At 37.8% G+C, this 18454-nt stretch overlaps 1 protein-coding gene across 1 annotated transcript in view; it reads left to right on the top strand.

Moving 5' to 3' along the window:
* The window catches only part of LOC103259141 (discs large homolog 1-like protein), a 235659-nt gene extending 224526 nt beyond the window's left edge, over positions 1-11133 (top strand). The window contains exon 2 of the mRNA XM_008056810.1: positions 10942-11133. Coding sequence (XP_008055001.1) covers positions 10942-11133 — 192 coding nt within the window. The remainder of the gene's footprint in view (positions 1-10941) is intronic.
* The last annotated feature ends 7321 nt before the right edge of the window (positions 11134-18454 follow it).

Below are 18454 nucleotides of genomic sequence, written 5' to 3'. Positions count from 1 at the left end.
TTGATTTCATTGTTGACCCAGGAGTTGTTTACCATCATGCTGTTTAGTGTCCATGTCTTTGTGGGTTTTGGGGGGACCTTGTTGGTGTTAATGTTTATTTTTATTCTTCTGTGGTCCGAGAAGGTGCATGGTAAAATTTTGGTCCTTTTAAATTTGCTTGTGCTTGATTTATGGCCAAGTATGTGGTCGATCTTAAAGTACGTTCCATGCAGTGATGAGTAGAATGTATATTCTGTGGTCTTTGGATGGCGTGTTCTGTAGGTATCAATTAAGTCCATTTGGTCAAGGGTCACATTGAGGTTTCAGATCTCATTGCTGATTTTTTTGTCCTGATCATCTGTCTAGGGTTGTGAGTGTGGTATTGAAGTCCCCAGCTATGATGGTGTTAAGTCGATATCTTTTTTAAATTTACCTAGAAGCTGCTTTATAAAAGTTGGTGCTCCTATGTTGGGTGCATATATGTTTAAGATGGATATTTCTTGTTGATGGATTGAACCTTTTGCCATTATGTAGTGGGCTTCTGTGTCTTTTTAAATTTTTGATAGCTTAAAGGGTATTTTGTCTGAGATTAAGATAGCGACTCCTCCTTTCTTTTGTATTCCGTTTGCCTGAAAATTTGTTTTCCATCCTCTTACTTTGAGACTGTGAGTGTCCTTTCTAGTGAGGTGAGTCTCTTGAAGGCAATAAATTGTTGCCTGGTGATATTTTATCCATTTTGCCATTCTATGCCTTTTCAGTGGTGCATTTAATCCATTCACATTCAAGCCAATTATTGAAATGTGAAAGTTGATCCCTGTCATAATGTTCTTACAGTGTTCTTGTTGTTCTTCCTGTTTGTGTGTTGTTTTTCTTTTGGTTTTAGAGTTGGTTCATATGTGTTTTTAATCTTTTTCCTGTGCTCTTGTGAAGAATGTTGTTGTTCTTTTTTCCTTTTCTTCTGTGTTCAATACTTTCTTCAGTGTTAATTGTAGAGGTGGTCTAGTGGCAGCGTAGGTTCTTAGGGATTGGATGTCTAGGAAAGATTTCAATTCTCCTTCACTGATGAAGCTTAGCTTGGCTGGGTAGGTTATTCTCAGTTGAAATTGTTTATCTTTTAAAAGTTTGAAGATAGGGCTCCAAGCTCTCCTAGCCTGGAGCATTTATGTAGATAAATCTGCTGCTATTCTAATTGTTCTTCCCTGGTAGGTAGTGTGACCTTTTTCTCTTGCTGCCTTTAGGATTTTTTCTTTAATACCTACTTTGTTTAGGCAAATTATTATGTGTCTGGGAGTAGGTCTTCTCATTTGTTGTCTTGCAGGGGTTCTCTGAATCGCTTGTGTTTGAATTTTTGCTTCACCGATGAGATGAGGGAAGTTTTCTTGAATGATTTCATGAAATGTTGGTTCCAGTATGGCCTCTGTTTCTCTCTCTGCCTCAGGAAGGTCAATTACTCTTAGGTTTTTTTCTCTTGAAGTGATCATTCATCTCTTGAAGGTTTTGTTCTGTCTTTTTGAGCTTCTTTTCTATGTTTTTGACAGTTTGGGTTAGTTCTGTGCTTTGGTCTTCAAGCTCTGAGATTCTTTCTTCTGCTTGGTTAATTCTGCTTTCCATGCTTATTAGTTTGTTATTTATTTCCATCACAGTATTCTTTACTGCTGTTATTTCTGACATCAGCTCCTTCCTATTTTCCTCTTGTCTCTCCTCAATTTTTTTTATTCTCTCTATTAATGTGTTGATGTTTGGATTTGTTGCATGTGACCAGTCATTCTGGAGTCTCTTCATCGTTTGTGTTCCGAAGTCTGTTTTCTCAGTGTCTGACCTCCCAGGGGTCTGTGTGAGACCTGTATTCTTCTTTTGGTTTTTCTTCATTTGTGCAGTGTTTTCCTCCCTACTTTTTCCTTCCCTCCACATCGCCATCTTCTTTAATTCTGTTATTCAGGGGGTTGAGGGGTTGCTTTTATTTCTGTTTGTTCAATCTACTATTCTTCTTTATGTATATCCTCTTACTTTGTTCAATTCTGGAGTTGCACTGTAGGTTGGGGGTGGCCCTTTTTGCAGTTTTGAGACTTACTTAAGGGGGAAACTCTGAATCAAAATTTTTTGCAGGTCCTGGTATCCTCTGACAGGTGTATGGATAATCTGAAATCCACTTCCCACTGCCTTGGAATCTGTCCGTGCAGAAGGGTTGTAGGTTTACTCCATGAAATAAAATGAGGTTTACAGAGGGAAGAGAATGGAGCAGACAGTGGGGGGAAGGGGGAGATGGAGAAAGCGAGAGGAGTAAGGGGGAAAACAGATGAGTGCACCAACAAATGGAGAGAGAGAGACAAAAACTGAAACAGATAAAAACAATAGACCACTTGTACAAACTGACCAACTCCCATACAAAAAAAAACTAAGACAAACAATGATGCTAACATACAAGCTAACCAATCTCCTTATTGGTGTGCTATTCCTCTATACAAAGATATGGTTTACAGAGAGAAGAAAAGAAAAGAAGAAAAGAAAAAAAGCAGCAAAACAAAAGGAATAGAATCTAGTAAGGAAACTAACAGAACCAATAAAGCACACTCTGAGACTTTTCATTTAATTCCAATGTCCTTTCTGCTCTGATTTCTAGTTGTCTTTTCAGGCTGGTAAATTTGTTCACAGTTAGAGTCAGTTGTCCCTGGCCTGCTGTGAAGGGCAGTTCAGATCACCACTCAGTTCACCACTGCCCAGTTCACCACTGCCTAGTTCACCATTCAGATCTGGGAAAACTTCTGTTTTTCCCATTTTGGTGTTGTTACCTTACATCGCCAGCAGGTGTTGCTATCTCACCACTCCAGATGGTCTTTGTCTCGGCTGCTCACCCCAGAGGGGAGGGAGCCAGACAAGAGCGGGAAATGAGAGCTGCTGCCTCAGGCACATGTGAGGAGACCCACGGCCTGGCAGGATGTCACGGTGGCAGCAGTGGTGGCAGCGATCCCAGAGATCTTGCCTGCAGGGGCTTCAAGGTCTGAAGGTGTGGATTGCCTCAGGCACTGGCTGTGCAATGTGCAATGGCTGCCACAGAGGTGGTGGCGGCGGTGGTGGCAGCGGTGGTGGCAGCGGCGGCAGCAGCAGCTGCCCAGACCACTGTGATGCTTCAGTGATGTCAACAGCCGAGCTCCGTGTGAAGAGCAGGCTGCCGGCGACAGGATCTGCAGCCCCCCCAAGGAGAGAGCCAGAATCGATCTGTGTTCTCCCTTGTGGAAGTCTCATAGACCTAGCTGCCTCATCGCCATCTTGCTGGAAGTTCTGATTAACTATTCCTTTATAATCTTTTCTTCTTTTTAAACCCATATTGTTCCTCCAAGGAGGAAGGCAATGAGTTGGAGAGGGATCAGTAACTGTGTAAAGGTGATGAGACACAGACCCTAGACAAAATACGGCAGCAGGGGAGGAGGAAGAAGCTGGAAAAGGGGGTTTGCTGGCTACATACTGCACAAGTCTCTACTGCATGAAGTTCCTAAAAAATAAATATCATGGTTTAAACAAAACATTTTCCTCAAAATAAGAAGGTGGCTGGCAGGGCCTAGTGGAGAATACTCAACTGTGTAACTTAAACTTTCACAGTCTTGAGATAAAGTGAAAACCCTTCATTTCCATTTAGTTCAATCTCATAGTTTGAGATTGTTTTCCTAATACACTTGGTTTTCTTTATTTTCTTAGCTACATTCCCTTCTTTCATAGAAATCAGCACTCCCTTTGCAAGCCTGTTACTTATTTTTCTTACTGGCTTCACACTTCTAGAATATGTCCTTCCTTTCAACCAAATCACATTTTAAAACTAAGAGACTTTCTTCCGGTACCTTTAATTGGTCAGCACAGCCAGCTGGACACACACAATGTAGCATTCTGCTTGGCCACTCTGCAGGAGACACAGCTATATGTCAGGGTTCATACTGGAAGAAACTTGATTACACAGGAAGAGGTAAGACTTGACACAGAGTATGCAGTTTGTCAATATAGCTAACAGAAGCAGCAGGACAAGTTTTTAAATGCCAAGCTTTGTGTAAAGAACTGTATTAATTCCTTAGTTTTGTGCCTGCTTCATATCGTTACTGTAAGTCTTAAGTAGGAAAATTTCTGTAACATTCTTAGCAAAATACTCATGAATAATATTCACCGTTAAAAATAATAGTACTGACTGTTCATGAGCATACAAACATATTCTGGCTCTCCTCAGTGTGTTTCTTTCTCTCTCTCTCTCTCTCATCAGTATGGTACCAACTCCTGCGGCAGGGGCGAAGTAGAGCACTTTTTGTGCAGCAGCGGAGATAAACTCAGATTTTATTTATGAGACCTTGAAAGATTTCCAATTTCTGGATCAGTTGTCATGCACTGTGCCAGCACAATGCCATCTTTCAAATTGTGCCCGAGAACTTCCCATGATGGATCATGCACATGCAGTCTTCTGTGTTTAAATTTTGGCCAAAGCAGGAGGTTCTGACTCACACAGGCATCAGCAGAATGTGTTAAGCTGAGTCTGCTCAGACTTCCCTAGCCTTTTCCTATCTGTGTGAGGGCCTGTGGTAGAAAAGGAGTATGAGTGTGATTGCATGCAAGTTCAACTGGGAGGGCCTAGGATCAGGTACACCATATTCTTGCTCAGATCATTTAGATTTAATTCAGTTAAACTCACATTTATTATTCTCTGACTGCATCAGTTGTCAGGCAGGCACTGGAGATTCAGAGATGAACTTGACTCCCTCTCTACTGTCAAGGCACTTACTGGCTAGTTGGGGAGATAGGCACATGGACAGTTGCAATATGAAGTTGTTATTCGTTGACAGAATTCCGTGCAAAACACTATGGGAGAATAAAGGAGAGTTATCTTTTCAATCTTAGCAGCCATAATGCTTCTGAGGAGGTAACACCCAATGTTATTTTCAAGGACCTGAAGAAGTTTACCTGATGGAGTCCAGACATCAGAGAAAGAATACACTAATATACCAGTCTTCTCTGTCATGAGCATGTCTCCTTCCTCTACTCCCATTAGAGCTGAAAAAGGAAATATAATCTGTTTACAGAGCTTCTTTTACTCCAGAGTCCCCTCCAACAGACCAAACTGAAGAGAGAAAAAGAAGACACAGATTTTTTTTTTAACATATTTTTTATTTTTAAATTGTGGGGTACAGTTAAGGGTTAGGTATACAAATATGCATCGTGCAGGTACCCTTGTTGATGAGGTGTGCCCCCCCATCCCCAGACAGATATTGACTATCTTTAATCCCACCTCCCTTCCCTTCCCTACCCCCCCCCATGGTTTCCTGCCACTGTCAATCCTTTTCTTATAGTATTACAATAGATGTTCAAGGTCCACTTATGAGTGAGAACATGTGATACTCAGATCTTTGTTTCTGTGAGAGATCACTCAGTAATATAAACTCTAATTCCATCCACGTTGCTGTGAAATTCATGATTTTATTATTTTTTATGACTGCATAATATTCCATTGTGTATATGTACCACTTTTTAAAAATCCAGTCCTCTTTGGATGGACAGCGTGGTTGGTTCTATGATCTTGCTATTGTGAAGAATGCTGCAATAAGCATATGTGGGCAAGTATCTTTTTTATAGAATGATTTGAGTTCTTTAGGGTATATTCCCAGTAGGGGGATTGCAGTGTCATATGGAAGGTCGATTTTTAGAGCTTTTAGGAATCGTCACACTGATTTCCACAGAGGCTGTACTAGTTTACACTTCCACCAATAGTGCAGAAGTGTTTCCTTTTCACCACATCCTCTCCAGCATCTGTTACTTTTTGAGTTATTGATAATGGCCATTCTGACTAGAGTTAGGTGGTATCTCAGTGTAGTTTTAATTTTCATCTCCCTAATGACTAGTGAGGTTGAACATTTCTTCACGTATCTGTTGGCTGCTCATATGTCTTCTTTTGAGAAGTGTCTGTTCATATCTTTTGCCCACTTTGTAGTGAGGTTGTTTGTTTTTTTCCTTTCCACACATTTGAATTCCTTGTAGATCCTAGATGTTAGGGCTTTGTCAGACATGGAGTTGGCAAATACTTTTTCCCAGTCTGTGGGCTGTCTCCCTGCTCTCTTGATGGTTTCTTTGGCTTTGTAGAAGCTTGTCAGTTTAATGAGGTCCCACTTGTCTATCTTATCTCTTATGGCCTGTGCATTTCTGGTTTTGCTCAGGAATTGGGTGCCAGATCTAACTTCCATAAAGGTGCATCCTGCATTTTCTAAAGTTCTTATGGTTTGAGGTTTACATTTAGGTCTCTGATCCATTTAGAGTTAATTTTTGTATACGGGGAAAGATGGGGTCCTTTTTGAATCTTCTGCATGTGGTCAGCCAGTTTTCCCAGCACCATTTACTGAATATGTTCTTCTCTCCCCAGTGGTGGGTGGTGGAGGCTTTGTTGAAGATTAGTTGGTTGAGAAATTGGGGTTTAGCTTATGGAATCTCGATTCTATTCCATTGATCTATATGCCTGTTCTTATACCAATACCAAGTTGTTTTGATTATTCTAGCTTTATAGTAAAGTTTAAAGTGACACAGATCTTAAAACAGAGGCATTCCTCAAATGGCCTTTCTTTTGCAGACATTGTGGAAACTCCCAACGGTACCCATAATGGCATTAGCACCTACCAGACAAGCCCTAGATAGAGAAATGACTCAGAATTGCCCAGAACATTAGGATTGCTTCTTATATCAGGGTGTGACCTCTGTTAAATCTCCCTTGTTAGATGATTTTTGTATTTCTTAAAAGTTATATTTCATGAAGATAATATGGTCCCTAAAGACATTTAAGTCCTAATCCGCTTAGAAGACTGTTCAAGTGTTCTAACTCTAGGGTCAAACTAACATGTTTAAAGCTTGACTTGCCCCTCACCAGATATGTAAGTTTTGGAAAAAAATACCTAATTATCTCAACCTCAGAAAGAGAGAATAGTATACCTATCTCCCATCTGGTGATGATGCATATGATGCATTTAGTGCAGCTCCCACTGCATTATCTGTAGCTGGTATTGTTGTTGGTATTTGTATTGCAGTAGTGTTAGGGTTAGCGTTTCTATTAATGTTAGCATTAGCATTAGTATTAGTATTAGTGTAGTGTTAACTTTAATATTAACCTTAGTATTACAGATAAATCTTTTGTTCAGCCAAGGAAAATCAATATTTAAATCCAAGCAGGGGGAATTCTACTATGCCATATCAGGGTGATTCCTTTTGAAGCTTGAGATTGAGTTAAATATGATACTTTCTCTCCAGTTCTTGTCCGCTCTTGTTTAGTAATAGGCAGAAAACTGAAAGGCAGGAAAAAAAAGGAGGGGGACTATCTGGCTGGAGTAGGCAGAATGTTATGTAGGTCCAAGGTCTCTTGAATGACTCCTTGTTGACTACAATGGACACCAATTTTCTTCCAGCCTCTTCTCCTGCCCCCTGATTTGTCTCAATTTCAGGTATAGTAGTTGGAGTTTCAGTATAAAACCTAGGACTATTACAAGAGGGGTAACTTCTATCACTCAAGGGTAATCTTCCTGAGAAGTATGCAGATGTGAACCTTGGGTGAGTAAAAAGTGATCTCTATGGATTTGGATGGGAAATAATAGCATCTTGACAGTATACTTCTCACTCTTCTTGCAGATAGTATCCCCTCTTATCACATGTCTCCTCTAAACATCTCGTATTTTTGTTTGGAACATTCTTTACCTATTTACATCATTCTACATCCTATTTCAAACTGGGAAGCTGTAGAGAGAGTTGGTGCTGACCAATTTTTGTTCCCACAGAACTCAGTTTATACTTATAGTTGTTATCACTATGTATGGTAGTTTAGCTGTGCACATGTGTAACTCACTTAATAATTTATGGTCTTCTCAAGGACAAGATTTTTTTATTTATTTATATTGTCTGAGGATACTACTAAAATGCATGATGAAGAAAAAGATATATATTGCTTAATGGTCTGATATTCTTTAAAATTATGTCAAGCAAATGAAGTGGTTGTTCTTTCCACTTGAACCTGGATTCATAACATTTTTTAAAGAAAGAGGTTGCATCCATTAGCCAAAATAGGTTAGTGACTTAAGCAACAGATACCTATTTCATCCATTTGTTCAATAGTCATTCATAACTTTATTCTACAAATTGTTATTGAGTGTACGTGTTAGTTTTTTAGCTAAGTACTGGAGATATGAGAATGAATAACACCTATATCGTCCCAGTCCTCACAAAATTCTACAATTCAATGGAAAAACACAGGAAAACACACAACTATATAGCATGAAAAGAGTTTGATGGAGGGATTATAGGAAGCAAGGTGAATACCCACAGATGAAGTTCTGGAGAGCTGATGCATAATAAGGTGAATATAATTAACACTACTGCACTGTACACTTAAAAATGGCTAAGATAGTTAAAATATGTATATTTTACCATCAATTTTAAAAGACGCTTAAAAAACTGCAAGCAGTAATTTGCTTAATTTATTCCATAATTACTGAGGTGAGAATGGTGAGAAAAATAATGTAGAAGAAATGGGGACTCAACTCATGTGGTAGTGTTGGCGGACAGCATATGGCAGGGTGAGGAAGCCTGTACTCTGTCCTATAAGCAATGCAATCCAGTGGAGGGTTTCAAGAAGGACTTTATGAGTTTATGATTCAGAAACCCCCCTGGAGCAGAGTAGAGAATGAATGGAAGGAGGTAGCCCCAGAGGCAATCTATCCAGTTCAGAGGCTGTTGCTATGGGCTAGCTGAGAGCTGATGGGAACCTGAACATGGAGGGTGTTGGAGTTGTTGCTGATGGGGAAGGGTAGGAATAAGAAGGGAGTAGACTCAGGCATCATTTGAGATATAGACCAGGCAGAGCCAGCAATTTATTTAATTGGCATATGGTAGAAGGCAGAAGACAGGATGGAGTTTTGTTGACTCTGAATTTTCTAGCTCAGGTGATAGATGGTAATGCCTCCATGAAAGAAAATTGAAAAGGGGGGACGCAAAATGGGGGTGATTGGGCTAAAAGCCAGATAAACTAAAATGAACATATGTATGACATTGTCACACTTCCAGTGAACAAAGAACTGATCAAGAATGAGTGTTAAACTTGACCCATGTTTCTGAGGCAGATTACCTTCCCAAATTATTCATAGAGTTATAAAAAAAACAAAAACATGATATTTGCAATTCACAGAAATAGTCTAATCTTTTATGTTGTATATTCTCTGTGGGGCTTTTTTTTTTTCCATCAAGCTGCTAATTCAGTTATCAGACTTGGGCTTCAACTCCTTATGGAGTTAGAAAAAAGGCTGATGACAGTAGAAAGAGAATTCAGATTTAAGTTATCTAGAAAGTATACCAGCTCTGATACCCATTGGTTAAGGAGACCCTGCACAAACACCTTGACTTCTCTGAGTGTTAGTTTTCCTATAGGTTAAAATGTCACATCATAGTTAAGAATAAATGTAAAGAAAAAATATGTGAGAGTCCTTTGTAAACTGCAATTATGACATTGTTAGTTGTAATTTTTATTTTGAGACTAATATTACTTGGGACATTGAAGAAAGTCTGACTGGAAAATACAGCTACTAGTAATCAACTTCTGAGTAAGAATGAACAGATTGAATTACCAACCCTGCGGTGGTTCTTGTTGCTGTCAGATTATGAGTCATTCTGAAAGTTGATGTCCAATAAATTATATTTCTCATCTCAAAAATGAACATTAAAGCATTACTTTTATTAAAAGATATGTTTTTAGTAGCTTGATGTGATAAAAAAAATAACTATTGGTGATAACAGTGAGATTGGGGAAAGGTTAGACATCACAATTAAGCCTGAGATGGTGTGATGACCTTGTTTGGATTTCTGCTCCTAATACCCCTGTGCCATGCACAAGGAACAAAGGCAAAGCAGGACACACTAACACTGCATCTGCTGAATTGGGGGTTGGATGTAGAAGGCTCCCTTTTTTCTTTCCTAGGTAGGCCAGCAGGCTTGAAACAATGGAACTCTAAAGGGATCACTCCAAAGAAAAAAGTGGCACAAGGTAGAAAGAGACAAAGAAATAGAATGGAGAGCTGGGCCAAGGCTGAAGATAGAGACTGACCCCAAGACCAGGTTGAGCTCCCTCAGACCATTCCTCATCCTAACTCATTTTCCTCCCTGACAACTTCCTTAGATCTTATTCAAACAATGACCTCAGAAGTTTCTCTTACTTTTACAGGCATGTATAAGGAAGCTGGTAAAGAAAAGAAGGAAAGGGAAAAGGAACTATTACCTTTTCCCCTCAGGGACTCATCTGAATATAAGCAGACACTTTACCATGGTTTTTGGAGTTCTTTAAAAGCCAGCTCTGCTTCTAGAAATTGTGATCTTTTGTCCTGTCATCTGACTAACCCGAATCAACATTCCTCCTCCTAGGGGATGAAGCAAAGGAAGAGTAGATTGTCTTCCTTTCAACTCTAAGACAATGTGAATGGCAAAAGTCTTTTCTCATTTCCAAGTATACTTAAATCTTTCACAAATTCTGAGACAAAATTAAGTTTTCAGAATGGGATATAATCAGAATTTAGTTTCTTGCTCAACACTTTTTTCTTCTCCATTCATGACCTAGAATTTTTAACACATACTTAGCTATTCTGATCAGATGGGCTACCTCCTCATCTACTTAAGTACATTTTCTCAGTCTCACTTATCATTTTACTGTAGTTCATAAGCAGAGAGAGTTTATTGTCAGGCAAAAACAAATCATCGGCATTTGTTGATATTGACGATTAATTCAATGTTGCTTGTACTTTACCTGGTTTACTGTGACCACCAATTAAATGAGAAGGGGCTGCAGCAAAGCCTGTTGGTGAAGTCAACAACATGTATACACTGTGTCCAATTAATGAAGTTAGAAAATGAAGTCCAGCCTGTTCCCTTTGTAAACACTGATATATATGTATTTTTCCTTCTTTTCTTTTCTCCCAGAAGTATCGGTATCAAGATGAGGACGCTCCACATGATCATTCCTTACCTCGACTAACCCATGAAGTAAGAGGCCCAGAACTCGTGCATGTATCAGAAAAGAACCTCTCTCAGATAGAAAACGTCCATGGATACGTCTTACAGTCTCATATTTCTCCTCTGAAGGTCAGTTATATTACTCTTCAGACTTTATAGCTGGAGGTAGTGATTGGTGTTCATTGCTAAGGGAGATATTTGCTGGTCTGATTAAATGAGGCTCTTTTAAAACACTGCAGTGGCCACTGGTTGCCAAAGGGTTTTTCTGTGGCTTGGAGGCCAGCCTGGTATTTCTGGGACATATTTTTATTGCAATTGTTTGAATGTCTGGAAAAGCATTTTAGTTGCTAAGAATGGGCTAAGAAAAGAGCCAAGGGTGAAAAATTGAAAGGGAAAATTAGCTAATTACATATTTTAAAACTCCAGGGTACATGGAGGTTTTGCTCAAATATTCTGTCTCCATTAGCATTCCTGGTCCCAGATAAAACAAAGGGAGCAAATATAACAGGATCACATCTAATGATTGCCTCACTGTCTAAACTAAAAAGGAATTGTGTGAGTTGACTCTTCAATGTCTCTACTTTAACCTAGGGAAAATTGTTTACTAGATTCCTTTCTATGTGGTATCATACTTTTCCCCAACACTTTTTACCTTTTTCACTGAATTTTGAACAATTTCTGGATAAATGATATTTTGGCAAGAAGGGACAATTAGATGAAAATAATTATTTTCTGCACTCCTTAGTTGAAAACTACTCTGCCTTTTTCTTTACTGAACTGGGTGATACTGGATTTTGTGCTTTAGATAAAAGGCTTATAAATGTTGATTATAAATGTTGACAAAAATATAAACAAAGTTAGTGTCATGACAGAATATTTTGGTACGTTTTAAATACTTTAGTATTTTAAAAATGCACCACCAAATAAACTAGGTATAGCTTCTACCAATAAATAAAAATATTAGGTCAAATTCCAGTAAATATTATGTAACATGTAAAAAACATGTACATATTGTGCTTCTAGGATTCATCGTGAAACTTTCCAGAGTTTTGTTGGGTGACTGGTACAAATGGATGCTTTTCGCCTGATTAAGAAAAGATTAAGAATTGGAGATAGGGAACTTATTGTTTTACCTCAAGAGTTATTATATGAAAAACATAACATTGATGCCATATAGAGGGCCAACAGACCCACTGTGTGTAACTGACAGGAATGTGTATTTGAGATCATTGTAAGACCATGGCTTCTGACATAGCTACTCAAAATAGTGTAGACTACATAAGGCAGAAGTTTCCTGTCACTAGATATCTTCCTTTGTCAGAGAGAGGCTGAACAAATTTGTCTTTAAGATCCTGTCTAACTCTGGGAATCAGAATGTTTTTATTCTGTGTTCAGATGAGGGCCTTCCTTGCATAGGGACACACTTTAATCTTTGCAGACAAATTCTGATCCCTACCCTATGTGCTGACTACTATATACTGAGAAAAAGCAGAGCTGAGAGAGTGGATTGCATTGAGAGTACTTAAATTTCAGTTTTATTTTTTTAAATTGGCTGAACAACTTCCTGTAAGAACCTCCATGGAGCTTCCCTTTCTTTTCTTCCTTCCAACATGTCTTTCTCCCTTCCCAACTCTTCCTCTTTTATGAATTCCAGACCATAGCTCCCAAAGGACTTTAGGTTGAGTAATCAAGGCTAAGATTTAGTATCCTCCTATTAGAATCAATGATATAGTGATTATTAGTATTGTGTTTAGGTCGATTGATGATGATACCTGAAATATAATTGAAATTGCTGTCATTTTTGTCATGTTAGTAGGATTATGGCTGATATTGGTGAAATTCCTTGTATTATTCCTGCGACTCAAAATGGAATGAGGATAGTCCAAGTTTTATAATTAGTTGCTTTTAGAATTGTTAGAAATGCTATCCAGGTTACAGTAAAAAAAAAATCAACAAAACAGTGAAAGTACAATGATAGCTTCATTTTGCGTATTAAGTCTTCGGCATAGGCATGGCAATATACTTATCTGAATATCTACAATTTGGGTGATTGACCCCTCATTTGTTATGCCACTCAATGCCTCTTTTGGAAAATGTCCATTGCAATTGGAGATAAAGTTTACTATTTCTGAAGATCAGATCTCATACACATAAAGGATTTTTCACCCCTTTATCTGTTGCCTTCTAGGAATCTCAGAATTGTCTTTCATTTCTGTGGTTTTTGTTAGCTTAGTTTTTCTGTTATATTTATCTCCCTTCTAACTTATTTTTTAGTCTTTTATTTAGGGCATCTCATGTCAGTTTTATTTTTTTCTAAAACCGGATTTATTGAGAGGACAGAAAAGTTCCCAGAGGAGAGGGGACCGAGGGGGTTGCCCTCATGTCAATTTTAAAAGTAGCCACCTATGAATAACAAACCCCTGATAGAAACACCAAGACTGGAAGAGGTCTTGCTCCTTTTGGGAACCACCAGTTCAGTGGTGAGGTCCCCAGGGTATTGTGAAGAGGAAGGAAAACTAAGTTCATCCAGGAATCCTGCACCCAAGCTGTGAGGTAGCTATTTTGGGACCAGGAGCTTTTTGCCATGACACTCTAGAGTTGTTTTTATACTATACAAGGCATGCTTTGAGGTTATCTTAGGGAAGAGACTCTGTGTACCATTTCTCTATCAACACTGGTGATAGAGATAAGTGTATACAATTTTACCAAGGGGAAAAAGCCCTATTTTGTAGAGCTGGCCAAGACTCTCATTGTGGCAGATTTCAGGCTGCCTACCTAAAGCTACTGAATGTTTTTGGAAAGAGAGGCACTGGAGGCTCTCCCAAGCTAGTATGAGGTAGCTCTAGCAACACACTGCAATATCAGGTTCAAGCACATGTATTTTTGTAGCAACAGGTCACATTTCTCAATTAAGTGAAAGAGATTGTTATGTTATCACAGTCCAAGTATTTGGAAAAACCTGCCATGATTAAAATCAAATGTGTTATTTTCTCATAATAGAAACCTATTAGAGTCAGGAAAATGCCATAAAGGTACAAATTCTTGATTTGACCTGTCATATTTTCAATCTCTTTGCCTTTGATCTGTCTAGTGTTATTGGGTCAAGCACTAAAAGGAAAAAGAAGAGGCAAAACACACAATCCGATAATGCCTCTAGGATCCTATTGAGAAGAAAATGTGGCTCTCTGCTATTAATTAGGAGTTTACATATGGCATGCCTAAACAGAGTGTGAGATTGCTAGATACTATTAAATGTCGTATTGAGCAGGCTCTGAATCATTAGCTGAGTAATCTCATGGTCACAGGTTTGAGTTCATTTTTTTTTCCATCATCGTGTATCACTTGAAGCCTCAGTTCTAAGATTCATCTGTCTTTGGTGCACACCAGCTGCCTAAGTGATAGATGGGTTTGCTTAGCCTGTTTTCATTAGAGTGCCTTGACCAGTGTGAAGTATGGGATTGGAAGTAGCAATTTAGTAGCGAATTCAAGGGAATTCCTTTTCCTTGCTGTGAGATGGGGATGCTTTCTTTTTAGATGCTACCTAGACTCTTCTATAAAATAAATTTGCCTATAAAAAAGTTCAATAATTTTCTTTTCAGTTCTTTTCAGTTTAGGTCAGTTTAATAATTATTGAGTACCTACCATGTAAACGAAGTGATGGGAAAACAAAGAATAGTAAAACATAATTTTAAATACCCATTTTACTCTCCTGGGGGACCTAATTTATAATTATTAGTTACTTATTCTTACTCTGCCACTGGAATAAGAATTTCTCAAACTTAAATAATGTGGGACCCCAGGCATCTAGCAGAGTACCCTGTACAGAGAGAACTGTTGTCCTTTTCTACCTTGCATAAGATCACTGATACAAAATTCCATCAATTCTAAGCCTCATATTTTATAACATATTAAGATACCTAAAATATATGGCATCTTGCAATTGAAATTTGCATCATTTCCTAGGGTACGTGAAAAAAATGGTGTGTCTTACAATCAAAGTCATCTTAGATTATTAGATTCAATGACTATTTACAAAGAACCTTAAAGTTACCAATCACAGATAGGTGTGGATTGTTTTAATTAGATAAATATGGTTGTCTGTCTTCTAATTTTCACTGGTACTAAAATAAACAGTTCTGGGAAGCTATGCTGGAAATTAGGAGTATGTGAGGTTGAAGTAGACTTCTATATTCTTGGACAACTGGACAGATGTTAAGTGTATTTGAGAAGACCTTGGAGAAGCTATAGGCCATGCAAGTTTGAGAAATTATGGGAAAAAAACTCAAGCTAGAGGAAGTCAACATGTATAATTGCAGACAGAAGGATAACAATATATTTTTTTCCACTATTTTCATACTTGAATTACCAGAGCCTGATCATAGGAAAGTATGTTTTAGCTAACAATACAGTAAACTCTTCCTACATGAAGCCTTTCCTATTTGCTCTTGCCCCACTCCAACTGGTCATAACATCCTATGGCACATAGAGTTACCATAACCCACATAGTTAGCATTTAAAATATGTTCTAAATAATTTTTGTTGAACAAAAATTGAAAAAAATGATGTATCTCACAAAGCCATCTTAGATTCTTAGATTCAGTGATAGTAGTTCCCCCTTATCTGTGGAGAATACTTTCAAGCATCCCCAACCCCCAGTGGTTGCCTGAAACCTCAGATAGTACCAAGCCTTATATATAGTACGCTTTTTCCTATGCATACATACGATAAAGTTTCATTTGTAAATTAGGCATGGTAAAAGATTACCAACAATAGCTGATGATAAAATAAAATATTGTAACAATATACTAGAATAAAAGTTATGGGAACGTGGTTCTCTCTCTCTCTCTCTCAATCTCTCTCTCTTTTGAAATATCCTGTACTGTACTTGCCTATTATTGGACCATGGTTAGTCTCAGGTAACTGAAACCATGGAAAGTGGAACCTTGGGTTTGGGGAGCTACTGTATAATGTCCGTTCCTCTAGATATACTATTTTTCTTACTCTTAGTAAATGAGTATGCTCTTACAACTGAGACTGCATTTTATTTTTTCTTTTCATTCCCTTATTGGAATCTACAATAAAACCATACTAGCATTTCCCAAAGTATGTTTGGAAAGATTTTGTCAGCATTCTAAGGAGAATAAAGGAATGAATGTTTAAACATATTTGGGGAGTTAAATCCATTAGCTTATTGAGGGATTACTGAGAGTCATTAATATGATAATATGCCATGTAAACCTCTAAGATGGTAATACAGTTGGTGCTAAGTATTTTCTAAACATATTTGGTCATGGAATCCTTTCTTCTGAATAAAATTATGTTCTGGTTGGGCACATGTATTTTGAGAAACACTGTAATAGGCACATTACTGTGGCTAATACAACACTGTAATAGCCACATTACTGTGGCTAATACAACCAATTAAAAAGTACATTATAAAGTCTCATTTTGACCTTGGAATGAGACTCAACTAGATACAAATGCCAGGTCTTCTACTTACTAGCTGTGTGAGCTTGCTAAATTATTTAACTTCCATGAGCCTCAGATTCTTTATTTGTAAAATAATAGCATCTACTTATATTTTTGTGAAATTTAAGTGAGATGGATATATTCAAGCTCAGAACTTGACATAAGAAAGATACCAAAATTGTAGCTATCCTTATTGCTATTGATATATTGCTATTAGGAGTAGTATGTACTTATATTATTTCAGTATTCTAAACTAGAAACTTTGAAGAATTTTTTCACCTTAATCTTTTCGATCTTTGTTTTTAAATGCCTTGGTGTTCTTACTTTCCTCTCTGGTCCACAGCTCCCATACCTGTCCAGTATTTTATTACTTCCAGGTCGAAAGTAGTATCATTACTGTAAGATATCCTGAGCATTGGAGCCAAACAAATACATGTTTTAATCCTGACTCTATAATCTCTGTCTGGTTAATCTTGAGAAAAATCGTCTATCAATTCTGAGAAAGTTAAATTTAATATTAACAAAATATCTTACACGTATTTATTAAGTCATTCATTTATGCATTTATTTGTTCAATAAAATATCTTTGAACTCCTTACTGTATTCTGTGCTCAGGATACACAGAGGAATATGTCTCTAAGTTGTTTACTTGCTATGGTTAGATTCAGAAGTTTGAAGATGTATGCATATAATATGTCATGCAGTGTGCAATAAAGAAAGTGGCAAAGAAGAGGTAAATTTTCTCAAGAATTAGAAAAACTGTTTAATTTTCTTTGGGGCTGGAGAGGTAAAGAGCTTGTGATAAGATAAAAAAAAATTATAGAGGAGATAATTTTTTACTTGAAGGAAGTATCAAATAAGGGAGTAAGGTCAAGTTACCCTAGAATCCAGAAGTTGTATAACAGTATGGAAAAGTTTAGAACATTGCAGATGATTGAGTAGGGCACTGAAATAGAACATAAGGATTAAGGAAATGGGCACAGAGTGGTCCTAAAACATTCCATAAAACTAGGGAGATGAGGGGGCACAGGTAATGCAGAAACTTATGTGGAGATTGGACTTCACCTTGTGGGTAATGAAGGGTGACTACGAAATTTAAAAAGGAAAGTAACATGGCCCGATTTGCAAATCAGACCATTATTCATGTCATGTGGCAGAGTGGAAGGACAAACTGGAAAAGTATGTTATCAGAACCAAGGGCATCAGGTAAAATGCAAGAAATAGGCAAGGTGTGCTATAAAGCAGAGGCATTGAGTATGGAGGAAGGGTTACATTAGAAAGCTTATTTAAGAAGAGACACCATCAGGACTTTGAGATCTGTTAAGTATAGAGGTAGAGAAGAGAGAAAAATAGACGTTAACTAACTTTCAAAAAATTGACTATTGGGTAGAGGATGTATCATGAAATGAAATCAAGAATCAGAGGAAGAACAAATTTTAGAGTGGTAGGCATGCGAATTACGGAGTATGGTGGGGGGAGATTCTGAGTTTAGGTTTGAATAATTGGGTTTGAAATATTTATGTTACACCCAGGTAGGAGTGTTCAGCAGGCAATTTGAAATAAAGATCTTATAGTTTAGAGAAATCTGAGCTAGAAAATGGAAACTTGGGAGTCTTCATTATAGGTGGAGCTGTGAGTATGGATGGGATTGGTCAGCAAAGGGAAGGAGAAAACTGAGTGTTCTCCAGGGAACCACTACCACCAAATTAGGGGCTACTGAGGATACCATGAAGCAGTGAGAAATTCACTACAACATTTAGCCCATAGCAACTTCATGATTCTATTTTCTTAACTTTTCTATACTTCTAGTCAGAGGAAATCATATCTTATATATACAAGAATGTATAGCTCTTCTACAATGCCTAAGATTGTGATGACCAGACAGCAGATGCTTTTTAAATACCTGTTACTTGATCAATTTTTAAAAAATAGAAGAAAAGAAAGACCCTATGAGCTATATTTGATCGTAATAGTCAAGAGTTCCTGGCCATCAGTTGAAAAAAACTAACTT

This window comes from Carlito syrichta, unplaced genomic scaffold (genome assembly GCF_000164805.1).
Source record: "Carlito syrichta isolate Samal-C Ts95f unplaced genomic scaffold, Tarsius_syrichta-2.0.1 Scaffold302536, whole genome shotgun sequence".
Taxonomy (NCBI): Eukaryota; Metazoa; Chordata; class Mammalia; order Primates; family Tarsiidae; genus Carlito; species Carlito syrichta.
Note: the sequence above shows the minus strand (reverse complement) of the source record. Positions and strands in the feature narration are given on the sequence as shown.